General features: G+C 30.8%; 1 protein-coding gene across 5 annotated transcripts in view; it reads right to left on the bottom strand.

Moving 5' to 3' along the window:
- The window catches only part of LOC126836093 (multiple PDZ domain protein-like), a 78694-nt gene that overhangs the window by 45285 nt on the left and 5769 nt on the right, over nt 1-27640 (bottom strand). For 4 of the 5 annotated variants that reach the window (XM_050569121.1, XM_050569120.1, XM_050569122.1 and 1 more), the window contains exons 8-26: nt 23507-23687; nt 23275-23409; nt 23042-23203; nt 22830-22967; nt 22600-22771; nt 22221-22528; nt 21948-22154; nt 20428-20769; nt 20123-20356; nt 19652-19882; nt 16897-17004; nt 13415-13728; nt 13112-13201; nt 7347-8076; nt 6399-6509; nt 6072-6197; nt 5616-5738; nt 5333-5542; nt 4094-4184 (exon numbers count right to left, since the gene is read on the bottom strand). In XM_050569121.1, coding sequence (XP_050425078.1) covers nt 4094-4184; nt 5333-5542; nt 5616-5738; nt 6072-6197; nt 6399-6509; nt 7347-8076; nt 13112-13201; nt 13415-13728; nt 16897-17004; nt 19652-19882; nt 20123-20356; nt 20428-20769; nt 21948-22154; nt 22221-22528; nt 22600-22771; nt 22830-22967; nt 23042-23203; nt 23275-23409; nt 23507-23687 — 4013 coding nt within the window. Of the gene's footprint in view, nt 1-4093; nt 4185-5332; nt 5543-5615; nt 5739-6071; nt 6198-6398; nt 6510-7346; nt 8077-13111; nt 13202-13414; nt 13729-16896; nt 17005-19651; nt 19883-20122; nt 20357-20427; nt 20770-21947; nt 22155-22220; nt 22529-22599; nt 22772-22829; nt 22968-23041; nt 23204-23274; nt 23410-23506; nt 23688-26525; nt 27433-27640 lie in introns of those variants that run through there. The other variant, XM_050569124.1, reaches the window with a different exon arrangement.

Here is a 27640-nt window from a genome sequence, read left to right as displayed (position 1 = left end):
AGAATCCAATTTAATTGTAAAGCAATTGTAGAGCAATATGAATACAGACAATACAAAAGAAATAAAAGCTTCAATAAGCCTGAGAACACCTTCGAGGAACTTTTAAACCAAACTAATCGAGTAGTTTTACCTAAATATAAAATACCGTAGAACAACTGTGGACTACAAAGAGATAGAACTACCATTGTAAGGTGCAAGGATATCATGACGGTCATAAAGAGCAAAATGAGAGATATAGAAGAGAGCCGAGAGATACGTCATACAGAGCATGTATGGCGAACAAAATAAAATATGACAAATCAACTATGTGGAAGCCAAATTATAAAAAATATCATTAATAGATTTTGAAGAACCAGAGAAGGAACGAGGAATTGCGAAGGATAAAGAACGATTGATAACGTGACTAAGCACCTGGGCAATTGTTTTTGGTGTTTTGGTGTTTTAGTTCAGTATTACAAATATTACTTCAGTATTAGGCACAATAGTGTAATGAAAGTTCAAAAAATAAGAAGGCTACCAAGAATATCTTCAACTGTAAAACTCGATATATAACCGGGCCTAATTATAGGTATTATAACCTAATTCAATGCATAGTTGAAAACAGAGTTAGGAATTATTCGAATAGGTTTGTAATATTTAGGTTTCACTTTTTAAAGTAAAGTAATAAATTATGTCAATTATTGGAATTATTAAGTAAGTATATTAATTGTTAAAATAATTTGATTCATTCCAATTATGTTAATTGTAATTTATTTAAATAAAATGCAATATTTTTGTTCCAATTAATACTTTATAGTTTATACGATTTGTTTTAATTCGTATTCGTTATTTAATTAGAATTTGCCAACTCTGCTTAAAAAATAGCATGGCTGTAAAAGGCCGAAAATTTCTTTTAAAACTCTTATCTGGAAAGATAAAATTATAAAGGAACATGCCAAATATTATAAATCAAAACACAAACTTTTTTTACCATCTTAATCTTTAAACTTAAAAATGCGCTTAATATATTAATTAGTGGCCTCTTAACAGGTAAAGTATAGCAATATATGTGTTATATTTTAAAAAAATAATAAACTAATTTCTGTTGGATTAAGGATTTTTTAGTGCACGATATATTATACCAAAACACTTATATGATGCATTTTATGGACAGTTTTCTTGAGTACAAAATAACCACTAAGACTAAAGGATGTGCTTAAGGTGGTCAAAATAAATACAATCAAGTAAGACAATTAAAAAACGAAAATAAAAATTGAATGCGTGTGAAATACTTAAAGGGGTCGCTTAAAAAAAATGTCTGTTGAAGTGGAATAAAAAATCAAGCAACAGCAAGCAGTTCGTTATCGTCAAACAATGCGCAATGTCCAATGACTAAGAGACAAAGCGAGAAAACTGAATTACAACGGTTTAAAATGTATGTACTATAATACGTGCAATGTTCAGTTTTATAAACATAGAAACAATAATTGCGTTATAACGGGCTAAACATTCCGCGTTATAAATTCGAATCCGCCGTCTCTTTATGGATAAATTACATGTTACTTCAACACCTCCGGGGGTTTCATTAATTCTTGCTCACACTAAAGGAACAACCGCACAAAATGATGGAAGATGAAGAAAAAGTTGTACATTATGTAACATACCGGGTGATTTCTTTAACACCCTACACTAGTTTACTCTTAAAATAATTGCAAATTTGTAATGTTTATTTTTGAAAATAATTTTTAATACTATATTACTATTTAAAACAATATTTAAATATTTATCTTTTTTAGTATTCCCTAGAGGTTTATTAACTTTTAAAACTTAAATGGTAATGTATATATATATTTTTTAATTAACAATAATTTGCTGAAAAAATTGACTGGTTGATAAGCAGTTTTGAATAATTATTTTTTTAAAGTTCTTTAAGTTTAAAATTTAGGACAGAAGTGGAGTGCGGTTGAGAAATGCGCGCAAATAAAAATAACTTTACTCTCCACCCTTCCTCCCGTCCTAAATTTTAAACTTTAATAACTTAACAACTATTTATTCATAACTGGTTATCGACCAGTCAATATTTTTAGCAAATTATTGCTAATTTAAAAAGGTAAAAATATATATACATTATCATTTTAGGTTACAAAAGTTGATAAAGCTCTAGAAAATACGAAAAAATATAAAAATTAAAATATTGTCTCATACCTGGTAATATAATATAATTAAAATTTCTTTAAAATAAAAACACTACAAAATTGCCATTATTTTAAGAGTTAACTAGTAGTAGTAGGGCCTTAAAAAAATCACCGGGTTTACATTCAGTGAAAAACAAATTATTGTTTAAACGTATTATGCTGGAATTCAACAATTCACTGTGTTATAAATTAAACTCGCAAAATTAATTCCAGTATTGGAGCAGAGTAAGTGTGAAAACCAAAATACAAAGGGTCCATAAATGGAGCTTTTATCGGCTGACAAATATGCTTATGCCTGTTACATCAGTGGTGGTAGTAAAATAATAATTAAAAAACAATTAAACGTTGGAGTATATTTATGTATCTGTTTAATAATAAACAATACGATTTATAACAATAATTCCAACCAATTTCCAATTGCACTATACAACATAACTTTGAAGCAAGAACCAAAATACTTCTATTTTTTTTTTTACTCGTTTTCGTTAAATACGATTAGGGTTTAGATTCATTTAAATCGTTTGAACAGCGGTATAAACACCGTCGTTCTGGTATTTTGTACGTTCGAATAATTATATCGTACAAAGTTTTATATTCTATTTTCTTTGCAAAATTCCTAACTCGTCACAGTATTAATTTAGTTTTAATTTTATTTTAAAACACACAAGAAGATTTGAAAATTCTGTTATTTTATTTGTAAACTGCTTGCAATTCGGAAGCGATTAAAAGCAAACTGATAACCTAGAGATTATCAAAGGCTAGATTAGCTTCTGTTTGAAAAAAAAGTTTTAATATTATTGCTAACGAATTTAAAATCGTTTTATAGATATATTTAATTGGTGTCAATGTACGAATATACACAAATTATAAGTTTGTTTTGTACATAAATTAATAAAACAAAGTTTTTTAATTTCAACCTTGAGATCCGGTCTGAATTAAGAAAAGAAAATACAATAAACTAAGTCAAATATACAGAACGCGCTAAAAATAACATCAAACAGTATTTTTAAAACTTTTAGGTATCCAACCGGTACCTAATTTCACGGGGTTTGAATAAATTGCATAGATTGCTAACCTCAACCTATCTTTGAACTTATGTCTTAAAGATAATAATTATACCATTTCTCAGCAAACCAATATGGCCGTTTCAATGATCACAGCAAGACGTGTTCACGTAAAACCTGGTAAATTTGTCGCTGATCTGGCTACACGTAACCTATTTTTTTTTTGTGTGTATTTCAACCATAAATAGATTTAAATTTTGTTACGAACCCCACTTTTTAGTGTTTTTGACATTTTATTTTCCGATGATAAGTTAAGACTTACAACACCAGTTTTTTTTTCTATTCTGGTTATGATTTACAATACAGTTAATTTCGGTATTGGTTAACGTATTTCGGTATTATAACGTTAACAACTTTTCCGATTTCGGTTTTGATTTACAATACCGGTAACATATTTTTTCATTTTGTACAGTGTGTAACCTGTTTTAAGCCCCAATTTTATCATTGTATTAAGTTATAACTTGTAAGTTCAAAATGAATGCGATTACCGTTTCAACTCAAAATAATAATTGGTCTACAAAAACCCACTTGAAACCACGACCAAACACGAAGAAAAACATTATGCATTTTACAACCGTTAACACTTTTTTTGGTAAGCTTCACTATAAAATTAAAGTATAAACAGTTGGCCGGGTAGTTGTTTTTCTTGAATAATTACTGCTGTATATGTGACGTATACTTGAGGTTCTATATTTTAATCCTCGTTCGAAACGAGATGCTATTAAAGCTTTCAATTAAACCCTGGATCTTTCCCAAGAAACAATATAATCCCGGTCGCTTGTACATTTGTTGTTCTTTAACTAGGCCAACGATGGATTTATAACGATAAATTAAGAAAAATGAAAATGTACTCACTCGTAGTGTAGCCAAATTCGTCCTCTTGTTCCGGATCGGCGTCGATTTCTGCTTTTGATCTTTTCACATTGCCAGCACTAGATCTCATTATCTACATAAACATTACAATGCAATTTATATCACTATACAGTAACACAAATTTACATCTAATCAGTAATGTAAATATAAATATAATTATCAGTACACCATGACTGTTTAGAATTTCCTTGCAGTGCTTTTAAACTAGTTTCGCCATTTGGTGTAAAAAAAGGAGAAAGGGGAACAACTCCTCTTGGTTTGGTTTAGTTAGAGTTAAGTTATAGTTAACGAATTATGTGGTGTTAGTTTATTCAAATTCATTTTATATATGTTTTATCCGAATAAAAATATTATTCTAATAATGTTATTAAAAATGATTGAATATAAGTTTTATAATTTATTTTAATAATGCAAATTATGGACATAATAATTTTTATTATTCACATATAGTATATACGAATATGGCTTATAAACTATAAATATAAAGAACGTAGGGTTTAAGTTACTGTTTACATATGTACTTGTAATCCATCGAATAATAATTTTTGAAACTTATTCGAATAAAATATTATTTTTGGACTTAAATTAATACGCAAGTTAATTAAATTTTCCTTAACTCTTAATAAACCAACTCAGCACGTACGTCCTATCCATGCTCATTTGGATAAAAGCAGAATAGGTTTCATCGAATCCAAGAAAAATTATTATACAAAATTACTATTACTATTATTGTTTTAATTTTGAATTTTCCAAAGAGTTTTCAATTTGTAAAAAAGTGCAATTCCATTGAAAGACAGGGTTTGTTAAAAATAGTTTCTACTGGAAAAAACTTGTTTTCTATTTCTATTCTTTTGATTTAAATGGAATGAGCAATGTGTGACAGAGGGGGGCTAAGGAAGTTCAGATCTTTTAAAAACTCTAAAAGCCCCCATCAGAATATCAGTAAAAATTATAAAACCTTACTTGAAGGCTTTGCCTAACTACTTGCTGACATTTATTTTGAGGCAGAACGAGTTTAGAAGGATTTTAATTTCCCTAGCCTCTCCTCTCTAGTTTTAAATTCGATAAGGTATATTCAATACAGTATTTCAACTGTGTCAACTATCGACTGAAAACAAAAAAACTAAATGGGCTTTTATAAAAAAAACTTAAATGAATACGTACATTAGAATAATTATTGGATTATTCTATACACAGCAAATGATAATAATTCTATACAACCTCTTGTCCAGATTGAATCCTGATGCGTCCTTCGTTATCCCTATTGTCATCGTCATCTTCACTTTCTTCGCTTTTATTCGATACCTCAGACTTTTTGCGATTAAACACATTAGTTTTTTTGACAGACACTAAGGAAATTTTCCGCTTAGCCGTTTCTTGAGGTAGTTCGTCCAAATTCTCAACACTTCTCTGTTGCCAAGAGGATATTTTCTAAACCGCATAAAAATAATATTTAATTAAAAAAAAAAAAAACATGTAGCATGTAAGCATCAGAAATCCTTACTTGTTTAACACTGCCCGGTTTGGACGTCAAAGGCAAACGATCTTGTGTTGTTTTGGCCGACGACACATCCACAGCAATCGATGACGATGACGAAGAGGACTTTATACTTTGTTCGTTTTCAGCCTGGACAATGTGTAAACGAACTTATACGAGTTATCCAAATGTCACACAGTAAAGCATATTATTAAGTTATTGATTACGAAATAAACCATATATATTATACTAAGAATTGGGTTACAATTGGAAAAATTAGAATTAAATTCAATATTTGTAATTTACCTATTTTTTATTTGTTTTTCAAGATTATGAACAACTACAAAGCGCATACATTTCAACATGACAATATCAAAATAATTAATGATTGAAGTAGGTATAGAATAGTACATAAAATGGTGTTTATATGATTATTGAAGGGATATGGTGTAATGTTCTATAATTATAGACAAAAATGCTTACCCAATATACAAGAGACTGCACTAGGAAAACAACTGGATTGCCGGCAGAGCGAATGACTTCGACGGCTTCTTCGTGATTGGCGTGTCGCACGCTAATGCCGTTCACTTCTAATATCCTGTCTCCTGTCTAATAAGTCAATTAAAAAGACACGAATAAATAAACATATTTTATGTAGATTTAAAGCTAAGTTAATAGGAGATGTTTGTTATGTACGAGGTCACAACATTTGTGAAATAACTAGACCGATTTTTATGACAAAAATCATTTTAAAATTATTTTATTCTTTTAACACTAGTCCCGTAAGGCACTATCGTCAACCGTACTCACTTTCAATTGACCCGCTTGACCGGCAGGACTTTGAGGAAGAACATTCTTAACAAATATTCCGGTTATGGCAGAATTATTTCTGTTGGTGTCGGCACTGTTAAAAAAGTCCACCTAGAAAATACCGGAAAGCGTTCGGTTGAAATCCTATGACGAACACACAATTGAGTATTTTAAAAGAACCCGAGTAGAAAACTAAGCCAGGTTAGGTCGTAATCAGAGCTACAACCGCAGGTATTTACGTGAATGCGTCTTGTTGTTATCATTCAAACGACAATACTGAATAGCTGAGAAATAATAAGGGGTTAAGAATTAACTGAAAGTTCAAAAAAAAAAACCTCACGTAAATCGAGCTAGTAGTTTCAGAGATTATAAGCAGATATAAAAATACCCTTTGCGACGTTCCGTCCCATCTACAGAATGACACTACAACGATCTCGCCTCGTCCACTGTGCCCCGTGTACATCCCACACATGGAAACGATGTTTTGGTAACGCTCAATTTTTTTTCACATGACACCGAATGACGTATTCATGTAAAACAAAAGAAATTGGTTTTTTATGACTGAAATCGAAACCTAATTTGTTTTTCTGTTTCAAGCCCTGAAAGTAATTTAAACCCTGTAAAACTTCAGTTACCGGTTCAATATGATATCTACTTAAGAACCAATTGTCTACCAGTAATAAGTAAATTCAGGACTCAAGAAAAAATGTTAAGTCGTTAAAACTAAATTTTTCAGAACAAAAAATAGAAATTTCAGAAAAATATGCAATATCGGTGAAATGGTAGGTTTATGAGTTAGAACGCGAGTGTTAAAAAAATATCTATGGAAATAAAATATAATTTCAGTAGTATACTTTGTTCCCCCCCCCCCCCGGCTAAAGAGTAAAAACGTTGTCACTTTAGTAGGCTTTGTTCTACTTGGGTCCTTGCCATATTCTGAACAACGACCTTTCCTCCGACGATACTGATGCCCAGGCTGTTATTGACGTCTCGCCGAACGATGACTTCACGTTGGGGACCCCAGTGCTTGGCCAACAGCGAAGATGCTGACTGTTGGCCGGCAGACACCGTCATGGTAAAAGCGGTCGCTTCGTTCCTGTCCAAAGCTACGCCCGTGCTGGGAAACCGGTAGATTCGAGTCGGAGGACCATCGAAACAACCAAAATCTTCGCTGCCTAGTCTCAGCAAGCAGTGGTCGTCCGACGACGGCGAATCGGCACAGGGAGACGCCTGATCTCCAGTCAGTCTACGCAATGCTTCCGCTTCGTCCCGAAGTCGTCCGTCTAAGTCCCGTTCGTCGACTGTGGACACCGAGCAGACGGACACCGCGCTCTGGGTTAGCTCCGATAGCCTGTCGGACTCCTCGCGCAACTTCTCGTCCAACTTCTTGATAAACTGATCGCTGGTGAACTTGGCGCACACGTACTCGTCGCTGGTCTTGAACACCTTGTAGTAATTGATGACGTTCTCGAAACTGACGTCGTTCAACGGTTCCACGTCATTCCAGCTTCTCGTCCGCTGCACGGAATGGCACTGCGTGCAAAGCGTGCACTCCGACTTGGATTTGGACGATTTGGTCAGCAGTTGCTCGCCGGACTTCTGCCGGGACAGTTTTGGTCTGGGCGGTTTTTTCCGCACGGGACGGTCGTCAGCTTCTCGAAACTCCACAAACGGTGACCTAGACAAAGCCAAAAACATACTTCAGACACTTTATATGATTTTATTGACGTTCAGAGTTGAATTAATTGTTGAATTGCATCCGCCAAGATTGCGATTGTGTAAGTATATGTCAAATCACTGTCTAATATACCACAGTGGCCCAGAAGTTTTTAACCGAGGACAATACTAGAAAATCATAAATTTGTATTATTGTTAAAAATCCTATTAGTGTATTACTAATGGTACTACACGGTATCTATACTGTAAATGACTGTTATTAAATATTAATATCGTGCTCATAGATATAGCGTCATTTGAAATAAATACTCCTGAAATGTCTAATATACGTAGCGTAGACAATTTTACTATTTAACTACCAATAATTTAATTAATTTACATTACATTTTTTCACTTTTATACTTGAGAATTTAAATTATCAAAGTACGTCTAGTCAACATGAGATCTAATTTGTCTTACTTTTAAATAATATAAATATATATATATATATATTTATATTTATCAAGTCTCAAAGTAATGTAATTGCACGACTTTAGTGTTGTAATAATTAATATTTTTTAATTAAGTACTTACAAGTTTAAAAAAAACAACAAGTTCTATGGATTTTTATTTAGTTAAGAGAACGCTACACCCCCATTTATTATAAGGTTTACTTAGTTTCTTAAACTAAAATGAGTTATAGTGATTTCGTCCATCAATGAAGATTCTTTAATGGTAAATCATTTTTTAATTAGATTATCACAGTGGCTATAATAATGTTATTAAACAATTTTCCAACTTAAACATAGATAAGCAGAATACGTTTTGTTTGTTCTATAATAGGTTTAAAGAAAACTCATCAATTATCAAATTAATTTGTGAATATTATATTTTACAATTTTTATATAAAAATGCCAGGTCGTAAAATCCTATAGGAATATTAAATGTAATGTAAAGATATAATAAAATATAAAAAAATACAAATATTATGTGCCACTTTTATAACTAATTAGTAATTTTATTTTTTCGAAAACAATAACACTATAACATTTGTTTTAAGTAAAATATGTCATACTAAGAATAAGACGATGAAGATACTAATAATCATAAAATTATACTTCATTAATGATAATTAATGCAACATTGTTATTCAAGAAACAGCAACAAATACACATATTCTAAATTAAAAAATAGTTCAAAATAATTAAGCTGTACAAAAGTATTGTTGTAAATCAAACTTAAGTAAATATGTTGTTTTTGGGAATTTTATTTAAATTTTTGTACGAATACGGTTTTTGAAGAAAAGAAAAAAAATTTACTTGATTCAGATTTTTACTTTCTAAACCATTGTGCATATGAAAACATTTTGCCTGTTAAGACCAAAATGAACTAGACGGCTAATGTGAAATTTGCACAGTGTCACTAACTTATATACTTGTCATACACTTGTTCGCTGTGTGAAAAAAAAGTGTTAGTGAATTCAATTAAAAACTATTGATTGAAAATGTAAAAAGCATAATTCACTTTTACATGAATCTCCCACACTTCAAGTGCGAACTGCTCTAAATAACTACAAACAATTTTACCCTGAATTTAAATCAATTATATCTAAATAGAACCATTGATTTTATAGTTCTAAAATAAGTGATATAACTAAGTACGCACAAAGGCCGCATAGGTGTGTCAGCCACGTGATACTGATTTTGGTTTGATTTAACCCAAGTAAAAAGACATAAAATTATTTAAGAATATTTCTTTTATAAAACACGTCAAAAATCTTATGACTGTTAAACTTTTAACAGTTCCAAGGGTGATTCGTTAACACGCTTAAATCATAAAATATGTCAACTATTCGAGTAGAAAAAATCCCAATTTCCTCTTTTTTTCTTTTTCATAAAACTATATGACTTACATGATTTCACTCAAAAGACTTTACAAATTCCAAAGAACCTTTACTATATAATTTATCAATACAGAATATTATGAAAAAGCAAATGTGTTTTTTTTATTTACTAAAAGTACCGCTTTTCCGTTACGACTCATTGCAATTGAGATTTTAATACAACGCTTTCGTTCCTTCAAACACGAGGACCATGTCAGGGACGACAAAAAAAAATTAAACAATTCAGAATTCGTTTAGCACGTGCCCTTTATTTCCTTAATCCATGGCGACCTAAATAAATTGTTGAATTTTTATTCGCTAGTTTATTTTAGATTGTATTTCGACAAATACCTAGATAGTAACGCCGTCTTGGAACTTAACCGACTACAAGACATACATTTTACCAAACCACCAACCCTGTCCTTTAACAATATTAGGCTATCTAAGTATTAAAAACTTTGTACAGGACCTCAGTCGAACTTCGCGAAGTCTCGATTGACGGATTAGAACTGTAACTGGAAAAAAAGTTTCTAAAAAATAGTAATTGTCAAATAATTAAAATGGATCATCTGAGTCGGAGGTGAATATCGATTAAGTCTTAACTTGAACACTGTACAGCAATTAATCCATTAACCTCGAGGCGTAGCCGGGATATTTTTCAATGGGTTAAACCAAACCCTTTTTCCATTAAACTATTATTAAGTACTTGATGATTGGATAAAAATATTCCGAGAATATTCTTTAGAGGATAATGAGACTTTCACAACCCCTTACTTATATATTCAGAAGCCTCGGCTGACCTTCGAGCTTTAACACATTTTAATTAAATTACACGGACAGATAGAAAAGCGCTTACGTGTAATTAATTAAACGTAAAAAAAAAAAATATATATATATAAAGTAAAATTAAAAAAAAAACAGTACAGTGGAGTCAGACATATTGGGAGGAAGGTTGTAACTGAAAGTGATAAAATCACTTGCAAATAAGCCCTTCAATGCGAATCTGTAGATGCTAGAAATACAAATTTCTATAAAAGAATTGTAGCGACAATAATTTACTTAGGTTAGGTGTTTTTAGTATCAGGGGGATAGGATTAGGGTTGAACGCCTGTCTACAATAATTGGTCGCCGTTGTTTCCCGTATATCACATAAACATAACAAAACTATTTTTCGGGTACCCGTTGAGTGTTTATTTACTCTCACATAGAAATTGATTACGGTCAAATTGTAATATCCGCCGTTTTTTTCCTAAAAAAATAAAGTTTTAATACAAATTTTTAAGAAAATTATATTATGTTATGGTCCCTTTTTAGATCTACCAACAGTCTAATTTTCCTTCCTTAATCCCTGAAAAAGCGAAATAAATAAAAAAAAAATCATCCCTCCTGGGAAAATGGGTTTTTATTTTTATTTTTATTTGTCATCGTACGTAGGTGTATTAATAGTAGTATATTTGAAGAATATCGCATACTAGTTAAAACTAATTAGACTATTTTTCAAAAAGGTATAGCGTGTCGTATTTTAAGTTTAATAAATATATAATAAGTACATTTTAACATAGAATATTCTTTTGCGATGATCAACTTGCCGAAAAACGACACGAAATTCAAAAGTTAGGTTGAGTAGATAGATACAATGGTAGGTGACATAAGCAAAAGTATATGTTTTACAAAAAAATTAAAACACATCATTGTAAAACCAATCAACATATATATATATGGTAGTAGAACCCTGAACCTATCATAATCCATTACAGCCATAGGAAGTAAGAACGGGGTTTCAGTTATGCAACTGTAAACTATTATTCGATAATATATAAAACCATTGAGTATATACATTCAATGATAAAACCAAGTACCAACATTAATTGCCTCTATCAATGCCACCTCCTAAATTATAAAACGAAATCAACGTGAACTCAATTTTTTAAATCCACTCTGTACAAATAGGTTAAAGGAGTGTCCGGCATTAAAACCAATTATGTGGAATAGGCCGTAAAAGGATAGAAATACATAATAAAATTAAGTGTCTTTTTAAATTACACAAACCGGTCTATAGTCAGCATGTTACGGCAAGCACATCTCGAGAATATACTTACGTCATTATTTTTAATCATTTAATTTTTAGATATAATTGAATTGCCATACCACTGTAATTCACCGCTAAACTAATTTGACGATCAACGCAAACAAATTAATGTGCAATCAATTATAATTAACCAGATGTGATGAACTACTAAATCGGTATACCTAATAGTGTCCTACAATAATATATTGTATTATTATATCCTCACCTATAGTACTCTGGCAGAATCCTTCAAAGTAATGCATTATAAAATATGAATGAATAGTGAAAAGTTAAAAAAGCAATTTAGTAAACCATGATTTCCATACCTCGGGAAATAGGTACTTTATTCAGCCATATAATATAATTAAGCACAAAATGCATTGTATAATGAGGCGAAAATTATTAAAAAATAAATAACTTAAAAACTAATAAGTTATTACTTATTGATTTTACTTACTACTTATCATTTGTAAAATATTGTTTTTATTAAGCATTTCAATTAGAGGGGACGGAAAGAGCTATTTAATAAAGGCCGAAGTAAAAGCAATTTAGGAATCATTTCAAATAATATGACAACTTACTAAAGATTACAAGCCTAATAAGTTTTTCTAGTAACTTTTAAAGCCATTTTTAATAAGAGTTGTGTTTTTTTTAGCATTTCTATTGAACGAATTTTTATCGAAAGCTTACGATTTTTTCAAGGGGACTAAAATGTCAATTAATAATTTATTTGTTAACAAATTAGTTACGATTTATAGGGAAAACCATACAAATGTAAAACCATTAACGCTTATAAATTTATAAAGAAAAATTAAAAATCAACATAATATAACAGGTTTACCCAGTTATCCAAAAATCGTGGAATAAGTTTGGTAGACACCTTGGAAAACGGCTTTGCGTTTTATTCTTAATTTTTATAAAATTTGACATTTTTTATTTAGTTCCCGGGCTACATTATTCATATTGTTTAATTTTTTATTCGGTAAACATGTTGCACAACAAATATTGTTTTAAACGATCAAAATGTTATTCGTTTTCTACAATAAAAATAAAACTTGCTAACCCTGCAAAATGTACACTGATATCAATATGTTAATTACACGTTACCTAGGCGTCCGCAGAATCACATTGGGCACAGTTTTGCTCCGAGTGATCGTACAGGCATCGTTAACCGATTCGGCGCGTACAAAACTTACACTGTACAAAAAAATAACACACACACACAATAAATGAATCAAACTTGTATAATGACACTATCGATTTTCCGACCAACGCTAATCCGGTTACACGTACAACACATTAATTGGATTACAAACAGATTATTATAATGCTATTCGTTTTGTATGTACGTGTGCACGGTCGAGCGGAAGTGCATATTACGATATTGTGTTTTATACGGCTTCCACTTACGGTATGGGTCCCGTGAGCAGGTTAGCCCTAGACAATATAGACTTGACTTGGGCCGGCGACGCGTACTTGAGCGATTCGTTGTTGACGGACATGACCATGTCGCCGACTTTTAGCCTCCGGTCCCGCTCGGCCGCCCCGCAAAGGCTTTCCACTTCCAAGCCCGAGTAATCGCCGAACGAACGACTGCGCAGACTTAAGCCCAACGGTAATGAATCTTTGTCCACGGTAATCTCTTGCAAAAGGACCGGCGGCGCTGCGTGCGCCGAGGTAAGTTCGGTCTCGTTAGCGACCGCTGTCAAACTAACCGTATCGTCCTGGTAAAAAAAAAAACACCTCATTAAGTGCAGCGACAACAATATGTAATTTGAAATTAAAAATTAATCCCAGCACAGTGGGGTCGCAAGTTTTCAGGAAAGTGATAAAATCACTTTCAACTAAACTCTTCGATGAGGTACTACAATAAAAACTGATAAATACATGGATCGTAAAATAAACAACAATTAATGTGTTTACAGTCGTGATAATTGTTGGTTTGTGTTTTCATTGGTCTTTCAACAGATATTTGAAAAAGTTGTACTTAAATTTTAAAGGGTCACACTAGACCTACCAAGTACTAAGTCCTAAAACTACCTCTGAGAAAGGGTAATAAAAAAAAGTTATTCAATCCTCTAAGGGTAAAAACTGAAAGAATTTATGTTATTTTTCAGGTTTCGACTATATATTTATAGTGCTATATTTAAGTATTACATTTTTAAATTTAAATTTGAATTACTATTCAAATTTGAAAGACTTATTCGATTATTTAAAAAAAAAATCATAGCACGCGAAAATGCGATAAAAATATTTGAAAAAGAATTGACATAAAGCGAACAATTTTTTATGTTTATTGTATAAATAAAATATTCTAATTGACGATTTTTTTACTTGAAATATTTTTTATAATATTATGGCACGCAAGGTCAGAAAATTTGACACCCCTATTATTCTATTCATATTTATTTATTACCAAACTATAATTACCTTCTTTCTATTAATTATCTTCCGAAAATGATTGTAGTTAAATTTATTTTTTAAAAAATACTGCAATTCTGTATTTTAATTAATTAGTATAATTGTATTTATTTACGAGGAGTATTAACTTTGCGTAATACACACAAAAATATACTTATGGAACCACAATTATTGTCCAAATATTATTTATTAATGTTTATTATACATGATATCCAAAATTAAAAAATTAAACATTTTTGAAAATTGAGTGGTGAAAAGAGTCAAGTAATTTTTATACATTTTTGCAAGAGAGCAAAATGTCAATTATATTTTCCATGTTTTCTATTGGACGGTATTCACTAGTTTTTTTAACATGTCTTTAAAAAATTAGCCAACAATTTTAAAACAAAGATGGAAAAAGTATTTACTAAAAAAATATCAAACATTTTTGTTTCGGTTTTGAAAAACTTGACACTTGTACTCGACAACTGCCCTTTTGGTTAATACCTAATACAGACATAAAACAGACTTGGCCACAACGTAAATACTACTTTGATAGGCTAACTTTTTTGGGAGGGGTTCTTGAACTTTTTGCTTGTCTTCAGAATTCTCTCCTTCTATTCACCCACGTACAGTCGTTGCCAGATAACTTAGCACAGCTGCGGCGCGAGAACGCAAAGCCAGGGGTTCTCTGTATTTTGTATTGTTTTTTTTTTATATTATGCCTTGTCGAAGCACAGTTGATAGTTTATTTTTATAAAATGTATAATAATAATAATAACAGTAACGCCGCTGCCGCTGTGCCAACTTATCTGGCCACGATTGTAACTTCTATGTGAGTATACATGATACTGATGTTTTATGCCTCATTCAGAAACTGGCCAAGTGTTAAGCAATAAAAATAAAAGAGTAGGGTTGCATTCATGAACAGTGTTCCTCATGAGAGTAGGAGTGAAGTGAGGTTATAGACTTAAGAAAGACTTGAGACTCGTTCACAATGTAGATGCCACCACTTTGATGTGCTTGACCCTTTTTTCACGGGAAGGGTTTTGTTGGGGATATCATTCCTTTTTGCTGGTTTAAGCATCGCGGGCGTCATCTTAGTTTCTTACAAGGCACTGGAGGAATTGTGTATGTCGGTTAGATGTCTACTTAGATGAATAGTCATGCCCTTCGCTTCACGTATTTAGAACAACCCTCTCTAAGCGGTACTCATTTTGAGGAAATTAAAACTTTCAGATTTTTCCCTTTACTTACATAGTATTTAATACGGGACGTGTCTTATAATTTTAGTGATGAGTCAATCAGTCAGTCAGTAACAAAAATGCAAACTTTGAAATTCTCCCCTCATAAAAAGGCTTAATATTAAGGGTTCAATTTTTTACAGTATCCTAGGCTACTTAAGCTTAATCCATGTTTCAAATTTCAAAATATTCATCTTAAGAGGAAGAAGAGATATGAGGGTGAATTTGTTCATGTAAATATTTAATATACGCTGGCAGGTTTGCTGGAACTTGGCCTGGCTCAGATTTACATCAAATTTCCGAACATTGTCTTTACCCAATTATGATTACTTAATTACTAACTTATAAGAATTATTGACTATATTTAATATGGACAATTAGTTAACTATCCATATGAAAAACAATTTTTTTTTTACATTAAAAATGTAATGTAATTTTAGTATAATATAATATAGTTAACAAAATAAATACATTGTTTCCACATTTAAAATACAAAATATTGCATTTCTTTATTTAGTTGAAAATTGATTAACTCGATGTTGGAATAAAAATTATAAATTCATATCGTTTTCGACAAGCATTAGAGTCCTAGTTAGGAAAAACCTAGATACTTGACCGATAGACAGTGGAAAACCTCGAACTTTTTTTAGACTGAAGGTAGATCTAACGTGCCAACTTTTACAGATATTTGTAGTCGAATTTTTTTTTTTTTATTAATTGTAAGTGAAGAGTAAAATCACAATTCCAAACTCAGTTACTCCAATAAAAATAACATACTAAGTGAAATGTTAAAAATTACCTATTAAAATTGAATTTAATAATTCAAATGTATTTTTTTATAATCAATTTAATGTAAGACACGTTATAATTTGAAAGTAATTGTAAGTTTGTAGTTCCTCTTTTCTTTTTTTTTGTTATAGATTTTTTATAACATTAAAGAATTTCCAATCGACTAGACGAAATATTCAGTGGATAATTCCCAATTTAAAAGTATTATTAAATACAATTACGTTACAATTTTTTAATCAAGGCATACCCATAAAATAAAATAACAGCTTATAAGCATTTTTGGTTAACATAAAACCTTGTAATATATATATATATATATATATATATAATTAATAGTTGTTACCATCAATATGTATACAGCAAAGCGTTTATTCAAAATGAATTTACAACTTATATCTGAATATCTCATTAAATATGACTTCCATAATATAGAAAAATTAATATTTAAAAAACACTTACCTTTGAATTCTCAAAATTAATGGGCGATTCTGGACAACTATACATTGAACAGCAGTCATTGTCGTCGTCGTTATCGATGCTCAGATTTTTTTCATCTGAGCTATTCTCCTAAAAAAAGAAGTAGCTGAAGTGTGTATGATGGACTTCAACGATATTAATTACGTTTGTTAATACTCAATACAGAATAAAAATAACATAAACGGAAAACGCATGTTAAATAATAACAATAAATCATTGTCATAAAAAATTAATTTCGCAAAAATATAAAAAACAATATTGGTGAATAGCCACAAAAATCAAATTCAATAGCTAATGTAGACCAATTGGTTGTTTTTTTTCCTAAGACTAGATTAAACTTGTAATAAGCTTTCCTAATTAACGACACAAAAACTTGTTTCAAGCAGTTTTTTTATTATTCTTATAAGAATAATTAAATACTGTTTTTTTTATTTTTAAGTTTAAAAAAATGTACTTAAAAAATAACATTTATGAATCGACTCATAAAATCTCATTAATAAAATCTTTAGGAACTATTGACAGAATTTTAAAATATTCATCTGAACGATATTGTGATGAAGAGTTCGGAAGAAAATGTAAACAGTTTACAGTTATTCTTAAAAGTACCAAAACAGAACAACTCGATTAAAAATGTCTTTTTGTTATTTTAATAGGTTAAAAGATTTAATTGTTTTTAAGAAAATTTAACTCATGTTTTTTTTTTCGTTAAAAAAAGTAAATTTTAAACAGAACGTGTTCCAACTGATTACAGTTAAGAGAACGTCACACACCCGTTATTTTCTTCAAAAAACCCGGCTTGTGCGGAATTATTTTACAAAGGCTGTAATCAAAAAAACTTAGAAACCAAATGTTAACATAAAATAGACAACACAACATTGTCTGTGCTCTACCATGGCCCTTTTTTTAAATATTTCAACCAGTTAATGAATAATTAGTTCATTAATAAAAGGACTTTTTAAAAAATGATGTAGCGTCGGTTGTACTAGGTATATCGAAAAAATACGGACCCTGGAGCACAGATAATTTTGTCAGATGTATAATATGTATGAATTTCTTTCCTTAACTATGTATTATGAAGCCTGAGAAAAATTAATCCGCGTAAAACTCATCTCAACAGATATTTTTTTTTAATCGCTGTCAAGGATGCTGTGATAGTCCGAAAAATAATTTAACTACCAAAAAAGAGTCCCGACTACTGAACTAATAATTACACATCACAGTTTAACCTTTATGTTAAGATTTTGTAAAAAATTTCCTATACTTTACTCCTTAAAAATGGTCGGTGGGGCGTCCTCTTAAGATTTATCAAAATATTTTTAAAAAACACAAAACACATTTTTTTATTGAACTTTTTCTATTGAATTAATTTTTGCCTACTAATTTGGACTCGAGGGAGATAATATTCATAGAATATTGATCAAATTCAAATTATCACTCGTGAATTTATGTTAAAAACCCATGCAATGTATTCAGTACGTAACTAATTGTGAAATAAGGAAGAATACTTCTTTAAGGAAAGAGAGCAACAAAAACACAAATGCGCCATCCATGAGCCACATTGCCTCTGAGGATAACTTAATCATATTTCATTACAATTATATACATTCAATCGGTTTTTCGTTAAAACCTATGGCAATGTAACCACAGTTTTAGAGTATTTGTGTTTTTATCAGCTTATGCAAATAAAATAAAAAAACGCAGTTATACATTTACTTCCAAAAATTACATTTAATAAAAAATTAAAAAACATATAACAAAAGAAAATAATAATTGGCTAAATAATTATGCTAAACTTAAAAAAAGAAGAAAATATGTACTAAATTATAAACGAGAGCGGCGACATGGATTGGCAGTTGTGTTTTTTTCCTCTTGCTTTAACTCTACATTATAATAATAATCAATATACAAATGTCAAGGAATAAAATAACCTTATTCTTAAATACCTAACCATACACCCAAAAAATACTTAACTTAATCATAATATTGCAAAAAACTAATATGTAAATGAATACTTTGTTTAAACGTTTTATCAGTTAATAAGGCACATTGATAGTAACAAAGATTTAACAAAAGAAAAAAAAATGATTGGAGTGTTGTTTGTAATTGTTTTAAAATACACGTATACATGAAGAAGTGTTTAAGTGCTCATAGAACAGTGTACAGTGAACGATTGTAAATAGAAAAGAATAGTAGTACTACATAACTAACGGATTAGTAAAATAGAATACTCGTAACCATTCTTACTCCATACTGTCTGACAGCTCTATGAGTACTATATGTCACATTTCTTCATTTAGTTACTTAAGTATTCTATTAAACTGCCTTCGCATCGTAGCTTCAATAATCGCCTAACTACATGTAATAATTAGTGGTTATTATTAAAGACAAGTAAAATAACAAATATGGACGGTTAAATAAACGTGGCATTATTTAAAAAAAATCAAATAATTCCACTAAAAAAAAAAATATGGAAGGCTGATCTTTTCAAATACGAGTTTGAAATATGGATTTATAACCAAATATAAATATATATATATTTATATATTGCACGAAAATCAAAATATAAATCGCCACTTTCTTAAAGAAAATGATAAAGTTATAATTAAAAGCTCTCCGATTTGAGCAGCATAGATGCCAACTGTTGAACAGATGACTCCTGATCGACATCGTTGTAGAATTCGCCACGGCGCTGTGTGAAAGACTCATCTGCCCGTGCCTGCTCTGAAGGAGAACTCACCTGACTGCTACTGTCTGGTATCGGCAATGGTTTGGCAACTGCGATTTGGACTACACCTTTTGGAGCGCCTTTCAATGCTTGAACAGCTTGATCTAATGATGCATTTTCCAAACATATGTCATTCACTCTTAAGAGACGGTCTCCAGGTATTAAGCGACCATCATTTTGGGCAACACCTCCTGGTACTAACGAGCGAATTACTATTACTGTTTCACTGGGATTCATTGGATCCTTAAAAGAGAGGAGATAAATCAATTTTGAGAAAAATGTGATTATTATTTTAGTTAATAGTATTTAAACATTAAATACTTTTAAGAGGTTATACATTTTATATTTAGTTATTATTATGATAGAAAAATTGACAACAAAATTTCTAAAATATCATTGAGATATTAATTTGGTATTAATATTGTGAAATAACCAAACATGAAGTTTTTGTGTTTTTCGTATGACAGCATAACTATGTCTTACTTGATAATCAAGAATCGAAAAACCAAGACCACGTTCTCCTTTCATAAGCTCAATGAGATGAGGTTGTGATGACCACATAGCAAGTCCAGTAAGTGGTTCGAGAGATCGAGAACGTAGTCTATTTGATTCTGAACATCCGGTAGTTCCTGTACTGGCTAATGATCCATCTGATTTAGCTTTAACTAATCGATCGGTGGCTGGCATTAAATTTTGAAGACTACCCCCTAAAGCATTCTACAAAGTAACGACATTTTAAAATCAAAATCTATAGTAATAATTAAAAACAAAGGCATGGTTTGACTTACTTTAGCAGCAAAAGCAGCCCGATCTTCTGTAATATCCGTAAGATAATGATGAGGCAACTGTTGTTCATCGGTGCGTCTTGCACATATCATTCTGACATTCAGAGGCAACTCTTTCAAAATAGCTACAACTTCCATATGATTTCTCCCAAGTAAACGATGTCCATTTACTTCAAGTAACTCATCGCCAGACCGGAGACATCCATTTTTTCCCACGGGGCCTTCGGGCAGTACCGATCTTATATAATGATGTGGTCTTACTTCCATGCCGTTTTCAACATCTACAGTGCCTTCTAAACTTATTCCCAAACCACCTCCTTCACTGAATTTTTTCAACTGACCAATCTGAAGAAATATTTTACGTCATCATTTTTAACTAATGCACATATTGCTTAAATTTATTTCAATGAAAAATTGGCCACAACTAGTTAAAAAAAGGTACAAAAATTAGTACACGGTCAAGCAAAAAAAACTCCCCTATTTAGAAATGGCGCTGTGTGAGATGTGGTGGTGGTACAACCGTGGAGGGGGTATCGATCAATAGCTGTATGTAATACATGCCATTTTCTCTGACCTAACCTAAACCAGTTTTCTAGGAACCATGATGAGGGAGAAGTCTGGTTCCAACAACACGATGCCACAGGTCACACTTCGCGGCACTCCCTAGCAATCTTGAGTGAGTTGTTTCCTGGACGTCTTTTCTCTTTGCGAGGAGACATCACCTGACCACCAAGGTCACCCAATTTATCCCCTTATGGTTTTTTTCTTTGGGGACTTAAGAAGGCAATCACCCAGGCAGTGGCTGCCATTACACCGGAAATGACACAAAGAGCTATGGCCTTTCCCAAAAATTAAAAGTGAACGCCGCAAAGTGTGAGTGACTCCGTCTTGTTGGAACCAGACTTCTGCCTCATCATGGTTCCTAGCAAACTGGTTTAGGTTAGGCCAGAGAAAATGGCATATATACATACAGCTATCGATCGATAACCCCTCTACCGTTGTACCACCACCACAACTCACACAGTGCCATTTCTAAATAGGGGAGGCTTTTTTGCCGGACCCTGTACATTGTAGCTTTTTTTTATGCATGAGTAACATTAGGAGTTACTTTTTCATCAAAGAAAGTAAAAGACTATAAATTTTTTAAAAATTAAACTTTAGTTAAATAAATATGTGATACAATACATAGGTTTATATACCTATGTATATTTTTATATAAATAAGAATTATTAAAAAAAGTATTATTTAAAATAATTTGATATTCAAATAAAATATAAATAATGAATATGTGAATAACAAATTGTTTGATCTACTAACATATTATGACAAATAATATGAAACCGAATAATGAGTAAAAAATAATTTTGTTATAAATAATCAACAAAAATAATCTGAATAATTTCCAACTATTAGTAACTTATAGTAACTTCTTTCCTGATAATAACTAGTAACTTAACAAGTTACTTAAATGGAATTAGCCTAGCTTTGGTTGTACTATAGTTAAAAACTAAAATTTAACTTACGATTATTTCTACATTATTTCCAATAGCTTCACCCCATTTGTTTTTTAATATTTTTAAGGTTTCCGGTTTTAACTCCCCGTCACAGTTTGAATGACCAACTGAAGCAGTCTCTTCAACGGTTTCGTCTTCTACTTCGTCTAGCATATCAGCTTCCAATGTAGCGCCAGATTCTCCTTCTACTTCGATTTCTGCAGTACTCTCTCCGTCCTAATATATTAAAAAAAATATAACTTTACAGTATTCGTAAAAATGTTTTGTAAAAAATAAACTTACAGTGATAGGAAATCTAGGCAACGACATAATGGATGGGGATGCTGTCGTACTATTAGTACTTGGTTTCATTTCTGATGCTGCAATAGCCACTTGAAGTTGTTCAAATTTAGGACCTCTAAGATATCGTTCCAAACGCAATGAGACAATTTGGCCAGTAGACCGTAAAACTTCAACAGCTTCGTGATTAGTAAATCCTTGTAAAGAAGTTCCATCGACTTCAACTATACGGTCGTTGACTTGGATTTTTTTACACAAATCGGCAGCGCTGCCTTCACTTATACTTTTTACGAATATTCCCGATAACTCCTCTGTAAGTTAATATAATTTATCAGATACTTGATAGTTAATGATACTCACAAAAATGAACAACTCAACAAACCTTTTTCACAAACATATCCAGCAATAGTTATGCCTAAGCCATGAGTATCTTTCTTTAATTGAACAGTAAATGAATCGGTTTCTGGAAGAGTTGTAATACTATCAGGCGGTACCATGTCCATTGTAAGGACAGGCAATGAAGCTGGTATATCATTGATTAGTAAATTGTTTTCCTAAATCACAATATAGTCGTTAATCACAAGTATTTATTACTTAAATTCTTTAACTTACGTTTGAAAGATTTTGGAAAAAATAATCGGGGGTATAATTTGCAACTTCGGGATAACCATGCTGTACTAAGTGACGGTCGAGTTCTTCAGCATCGCCTAACATTTTAGTCGGTACTATTGGAGCTGTACAACTTAAAGTCTATGGGAAAAAAATGTTAGTTGGAGTTAATGTAATTATAAATGTTTAAGATATTTATAAAATAAATATTTTACTTGAATTATATCAATTGCGCTAGATTCAATTGGCCGGGCGACAACCAAACGGACTTGACTGCCAGACTGACGAAGAACTGCGGCCACCTGTTCACTACCCATTCCTCTCAAGTTAACTTCTCCTATTTGCAGAATATGATCTCCACTTTGCAGCCTTCCATCCTAAAATATAGATATTTAGCTTTTAATTTTTTTTTAATCCTATTACAAAATAAGTTTAAAATTTTATTTACCCTATCTGCTACTCCGCCAGGAAGAATAGTCTTGACAACCACACCAGTGCTTCTACCCCCAATTATGCCAAATCCCAACCCTGAGCCGTCGTTTAGTAGCTCGATCACCTCAACTTGAGCCCATTCAGTGTTCAACTAGATAAAAAATAAATATTTTATTTAATTACTTCTATGAAAATATCAATAATTAGTGCTAATATCATTCATAAAATAATTCTATCAGTTTAATTACCATGTTGGTTGATGGCGGTAAAGTTGGTAGAGGAGGTGGTGTTAAAGGTCGCGCTACGACCAACTGAACAAGCCCACGGGCTTGTTGCAGTATTCCGATAGCTTGTTGATGGGACACATTTGTGTCCAACGGTTGCCCATCGATAGCAATGATTTGATCACCTTCATGAAGCCCTCCTTCTCTAAATATATCAATTGAAAAAATATTTATGAAATATTAATTTTTAACAAAGGTCCCGATAAACTTCAAAAAAATTAATGTTTTACAATTTAAACTCTAATTTAAAATATACATTTTTTTTCTAAAATAAAATACGTTTTTTTAATTGAAAAATCGTTCTACAAATTTAAAAAAAAAACTTTTTTACAATACAATTTTTGCCGATTTAAGATCACTCATTTGCGCACATAGTTATTTTATATTTACATTTTTATTTCCCATACATAATCAACCGGGGGTTTCCGTTTTCTACCAAAATGACCATGGATCGTTATCACCATGTCTCTTTTCCACCAAGAATTATACTTCAATTAACGCCAAAATAAATTAAAATTTGGGACTTAAAATTGTATAAGAACCCCTGAAAATCGTATGCTATAAGCGATTTAGATCAGGTTTAAAATTGAAATGAGTAAAAAAAAAGTTCTAATTTTTTGAGATTTGTATTCGAGTCCAATTGTCTCCGTGTTGAGCAAGTACTTTGGCATAAACGCAGTTATGAACCTAAACGACATTATACATAAAACACTTACTTTTCATACATTTTTTTAAATTATAATAACTGTTTGTAAAATAATTAGTTTTTTATCCAAAACATTATTCACTCAGAATTTGTTTTAAGAAAAAATGCATATAGTATTTTACAACTACTTAGTACTTTTCAAATTAAAATCACACAAAAAATATTCATATTTTTTTCGAATTTAGTTCTCATATATAAATGGAAAAGGCTGATGCCTTTTTTTTAAATTATAAAATTATATTAAATAAATTATTATGCCTATAATTGATATTCCCATCAGAAGATTGTAATAATAATATAAACATATTTTTTTTAGAAATTATAATATACCGAGAAAAATGTATTCCACTCAAAAGAGTATTAATTGTTTTACATAATGGAACCTATTTACAGGGATCCAGTATGTAGTCAAAAGTAACGACAACCTTAATGTACATAATAATAATAATAATAATAGTTATATATAATATATAATTATTTGTATTTATATTCGTTATTTTTTACTTCATGCTGGTCCCTGCAAATAGGTTACTCATAGTAAAAAATAGTATATATTTTTGTGCTACAACAATAATGTAGTAAAAAATTCCTCCCTGTGATTTACGACGGTCCTGAAGCAAGTGATATTATTACCTATATTAGCCTATATTTTCCCAGTATTAAAAAACAAAAGTACCCTAAACTAGTATTGATATAGAAGTTATTTATTTGTGAATTGTATTTTAAATTAAAAAGTTCTGACAGAAACTGCTAAACAAAAATTGAAGTTCTGCCAGAACTTTTATTTTTTAATACTAAAAATAAACGTTCTACCAAAACTTATTTTTAAATAAAACATAATTAATAATTATTAATAAATTCGATCTCCGATTAAAAAATACGTTTTAAATATTTTATTTTTTCTGCCAACTGGTACGTATTTCTATGCTTTTAATATTTATTTCCACGATTTATAGCGATTTTTCAATAAAAAAAAATGTACAGGAAAAATATCACAGTTTTAATATTCAAATTGTAGACCGAAGCACTAACGTAGCGATTTTTGATTTTGTTTTTACAATATAACTATTGCAAAATACTGTTACTAAAAATCTCTAAAATATCATATTTTTGTTAGATTTAATTTATTGCCTGACAATGGAATTTAAATTTTGGTGGTCTTAGCATTACCATGAGGGGATTAAAAGTGTTTAAATTTTAAATTTTATTAGAGCTGTTTTCTTCGCGAAACGATTTTTGATTATAATTTAACGGCGATTCATTGTCATTTAAATAACGAGGAGAATATTGTATTATTGGGTTAATTTAATAGCTTTAATTTTATTAATTGTTTATTTTTTCTTTCAAAACAAATTTACTTGAATTAAGAGAATTAAAAGAAATATGCTTAACTATCATGCGTGACACGCTTAATATTATACATAAATATTTATATTCTTAATGTTTTATTAAATTATACAAAATATTTATTTTTTTTACTTTTAAACTAGACTATCGTGTTTTCAATTATATTATTTTATCGCTGTATTTTAAGACTACTCTATATTATTGTATATTATGTGATTTATTTCTATTGTTTGTATTTTATATGTAATCTGTTTTGAATTTTGCAACAATTATGTCTGAATGTGTACACTGTGTCATGTTGGCAGCCCGACCGTCGCTTTAATAAAGGTTGTTTCTCTCTAATGTGATAATAAAAAATGTATTTTATTACAGTATCCAACAATAAAAACCGATTATGAATTTTGTTTTTTTTTTAAGTTTATCAAAACGTTAAGATTCTAAGACTACTTCGGACGAAAAAGTATGGATACTGCTGAATGAAACGTGTCATGTATAATAGATGACCAATAATTATGAAGACATTTTTTTAAAAACGTTGAAAATAGACGGTATTATAGTAATAAAAAAATGAGTTGCCTAACAGGTACATTAGTGCAGTATTAATAATTATACACTCAAGTTTTATTTTTACTAAAATTGCCTAAACTTACCTCTCAATAAATAGGGGGTATAGCATATTTTTAAGTTAATCATTTTTTTTTTTTATAATTATAGTACAATAGAGTGGTCATAATTATTTAGTTAATTCTAAACTTTATAGGTTTTTTTACAAATAGTTATTATTTGAATATATTATGTTTATTTTATATACTTATTATTGTTATTAGGGTCGAATAATTGCAATTGAGCGTCGTTATTTTTTTAGCCATGTGTGTAGATTGCTCACGCGGTGTACTCGGGCCCAATTATTATAATATGTCTGAGACTTACTAGTTGCCGTGGTATCAACAACCCTTCGACCATACACCATTTTCACCGATTGGCAGCATTATGATATTTGGTCATTTTTAAACGGGTAATTTAATATTACTACTTTACATCGTTTTGTGGAACCGAACAACTCGCGTGCAAAATCAAACGCCGCACATTCAAAAGCGGCCTGACTGTGTATATAAGTAAAGGTATAAAATTTAAAAAAATATTAAATTATCTATTTACATCTATAACAATACGTGTGTCGGGAGCAACAGTACGGCGACGGTATATCAAAACGTAACGCTAAAGCGCAATGACTGGAAGTTTACCAGCGGATTGTCCGCCCTCTGTGGGCACCGTCGTCGATCACAGGACCTGCGCCATGCGCGTCAAGTGTCTTTTGTGTTCCGAGATCTATAAATATTATATACATATAATGTATATGCTAGCGTTTGGTTCACTTTCCCATCACGATCGCTGCTATACATTTAAACAATCCCATTTGTATACATTTTATACAAGGTACAGTAAATAGAATCCACCGGGAAAATACCTCTACACCTTTTGACACCTTTTGAAGGGAGCAAAAATCATACTACATGCATAATGTAACGCAGCCATACTTGCGGCCGTTTAAAAGCGAGAAAACGGTGACGCAAAAACCGTAATAAAAAACTCGGAAACGTTTGGGAAATCGACATGATAATTTTAGACATCAACAAAATGATGTACACAAAATCCAAAATTGATTTGCAATATTTTGTTCGTTTATACTGATTTACACTTTAGCCTGGGTTCACAACGTATCTCAATTGGCTATATAGGCTCTCTAAATGTAAAAATTAAATAGCTTCACTCGAATTTTTTGAGATATTTTTTAAACTTTTCATTTTTCTGTTTGAGTGGTAAGAGATTATCAGTATAGTAGAAAATATACCTATTAATTATAATTTAAAATACATTTTTCTGCATAAATACTTATAGGCCTGAAAATGTATTTAATATAATTTTACAGTCTAAAAAACGTCAAGTAGACGTCATTTTCTGAATGAGCTTTTCATAAACATCACGAGTATATAGAAAATAATTTGAGAATCGTCTTTTGAAAAATTTGAAAATGTACTAAAGTA

The sequence above is a fragment of the Adelges cooleyi genome, unplaced genomic scaffold, assembly GCF_023614345.1.
Source record: "Adelges cooleyi isolate 19-005CV unplaced genomic scaffold, UGA_ACOO_1.1 ACOO_flye_CR_arks_rails_tigmint_CR_PRNA_23, whole genome shotgun sequence".
Lineage (NCBI taxonomy): Eukaryota > Metazoa > Arthropoda > Insecta > Hemiptera > Adelgidae > Adelges > Adelges cooleyi.
This window is presented reverse-complemented; position numbering and strand designations above follow the sequence as displayed.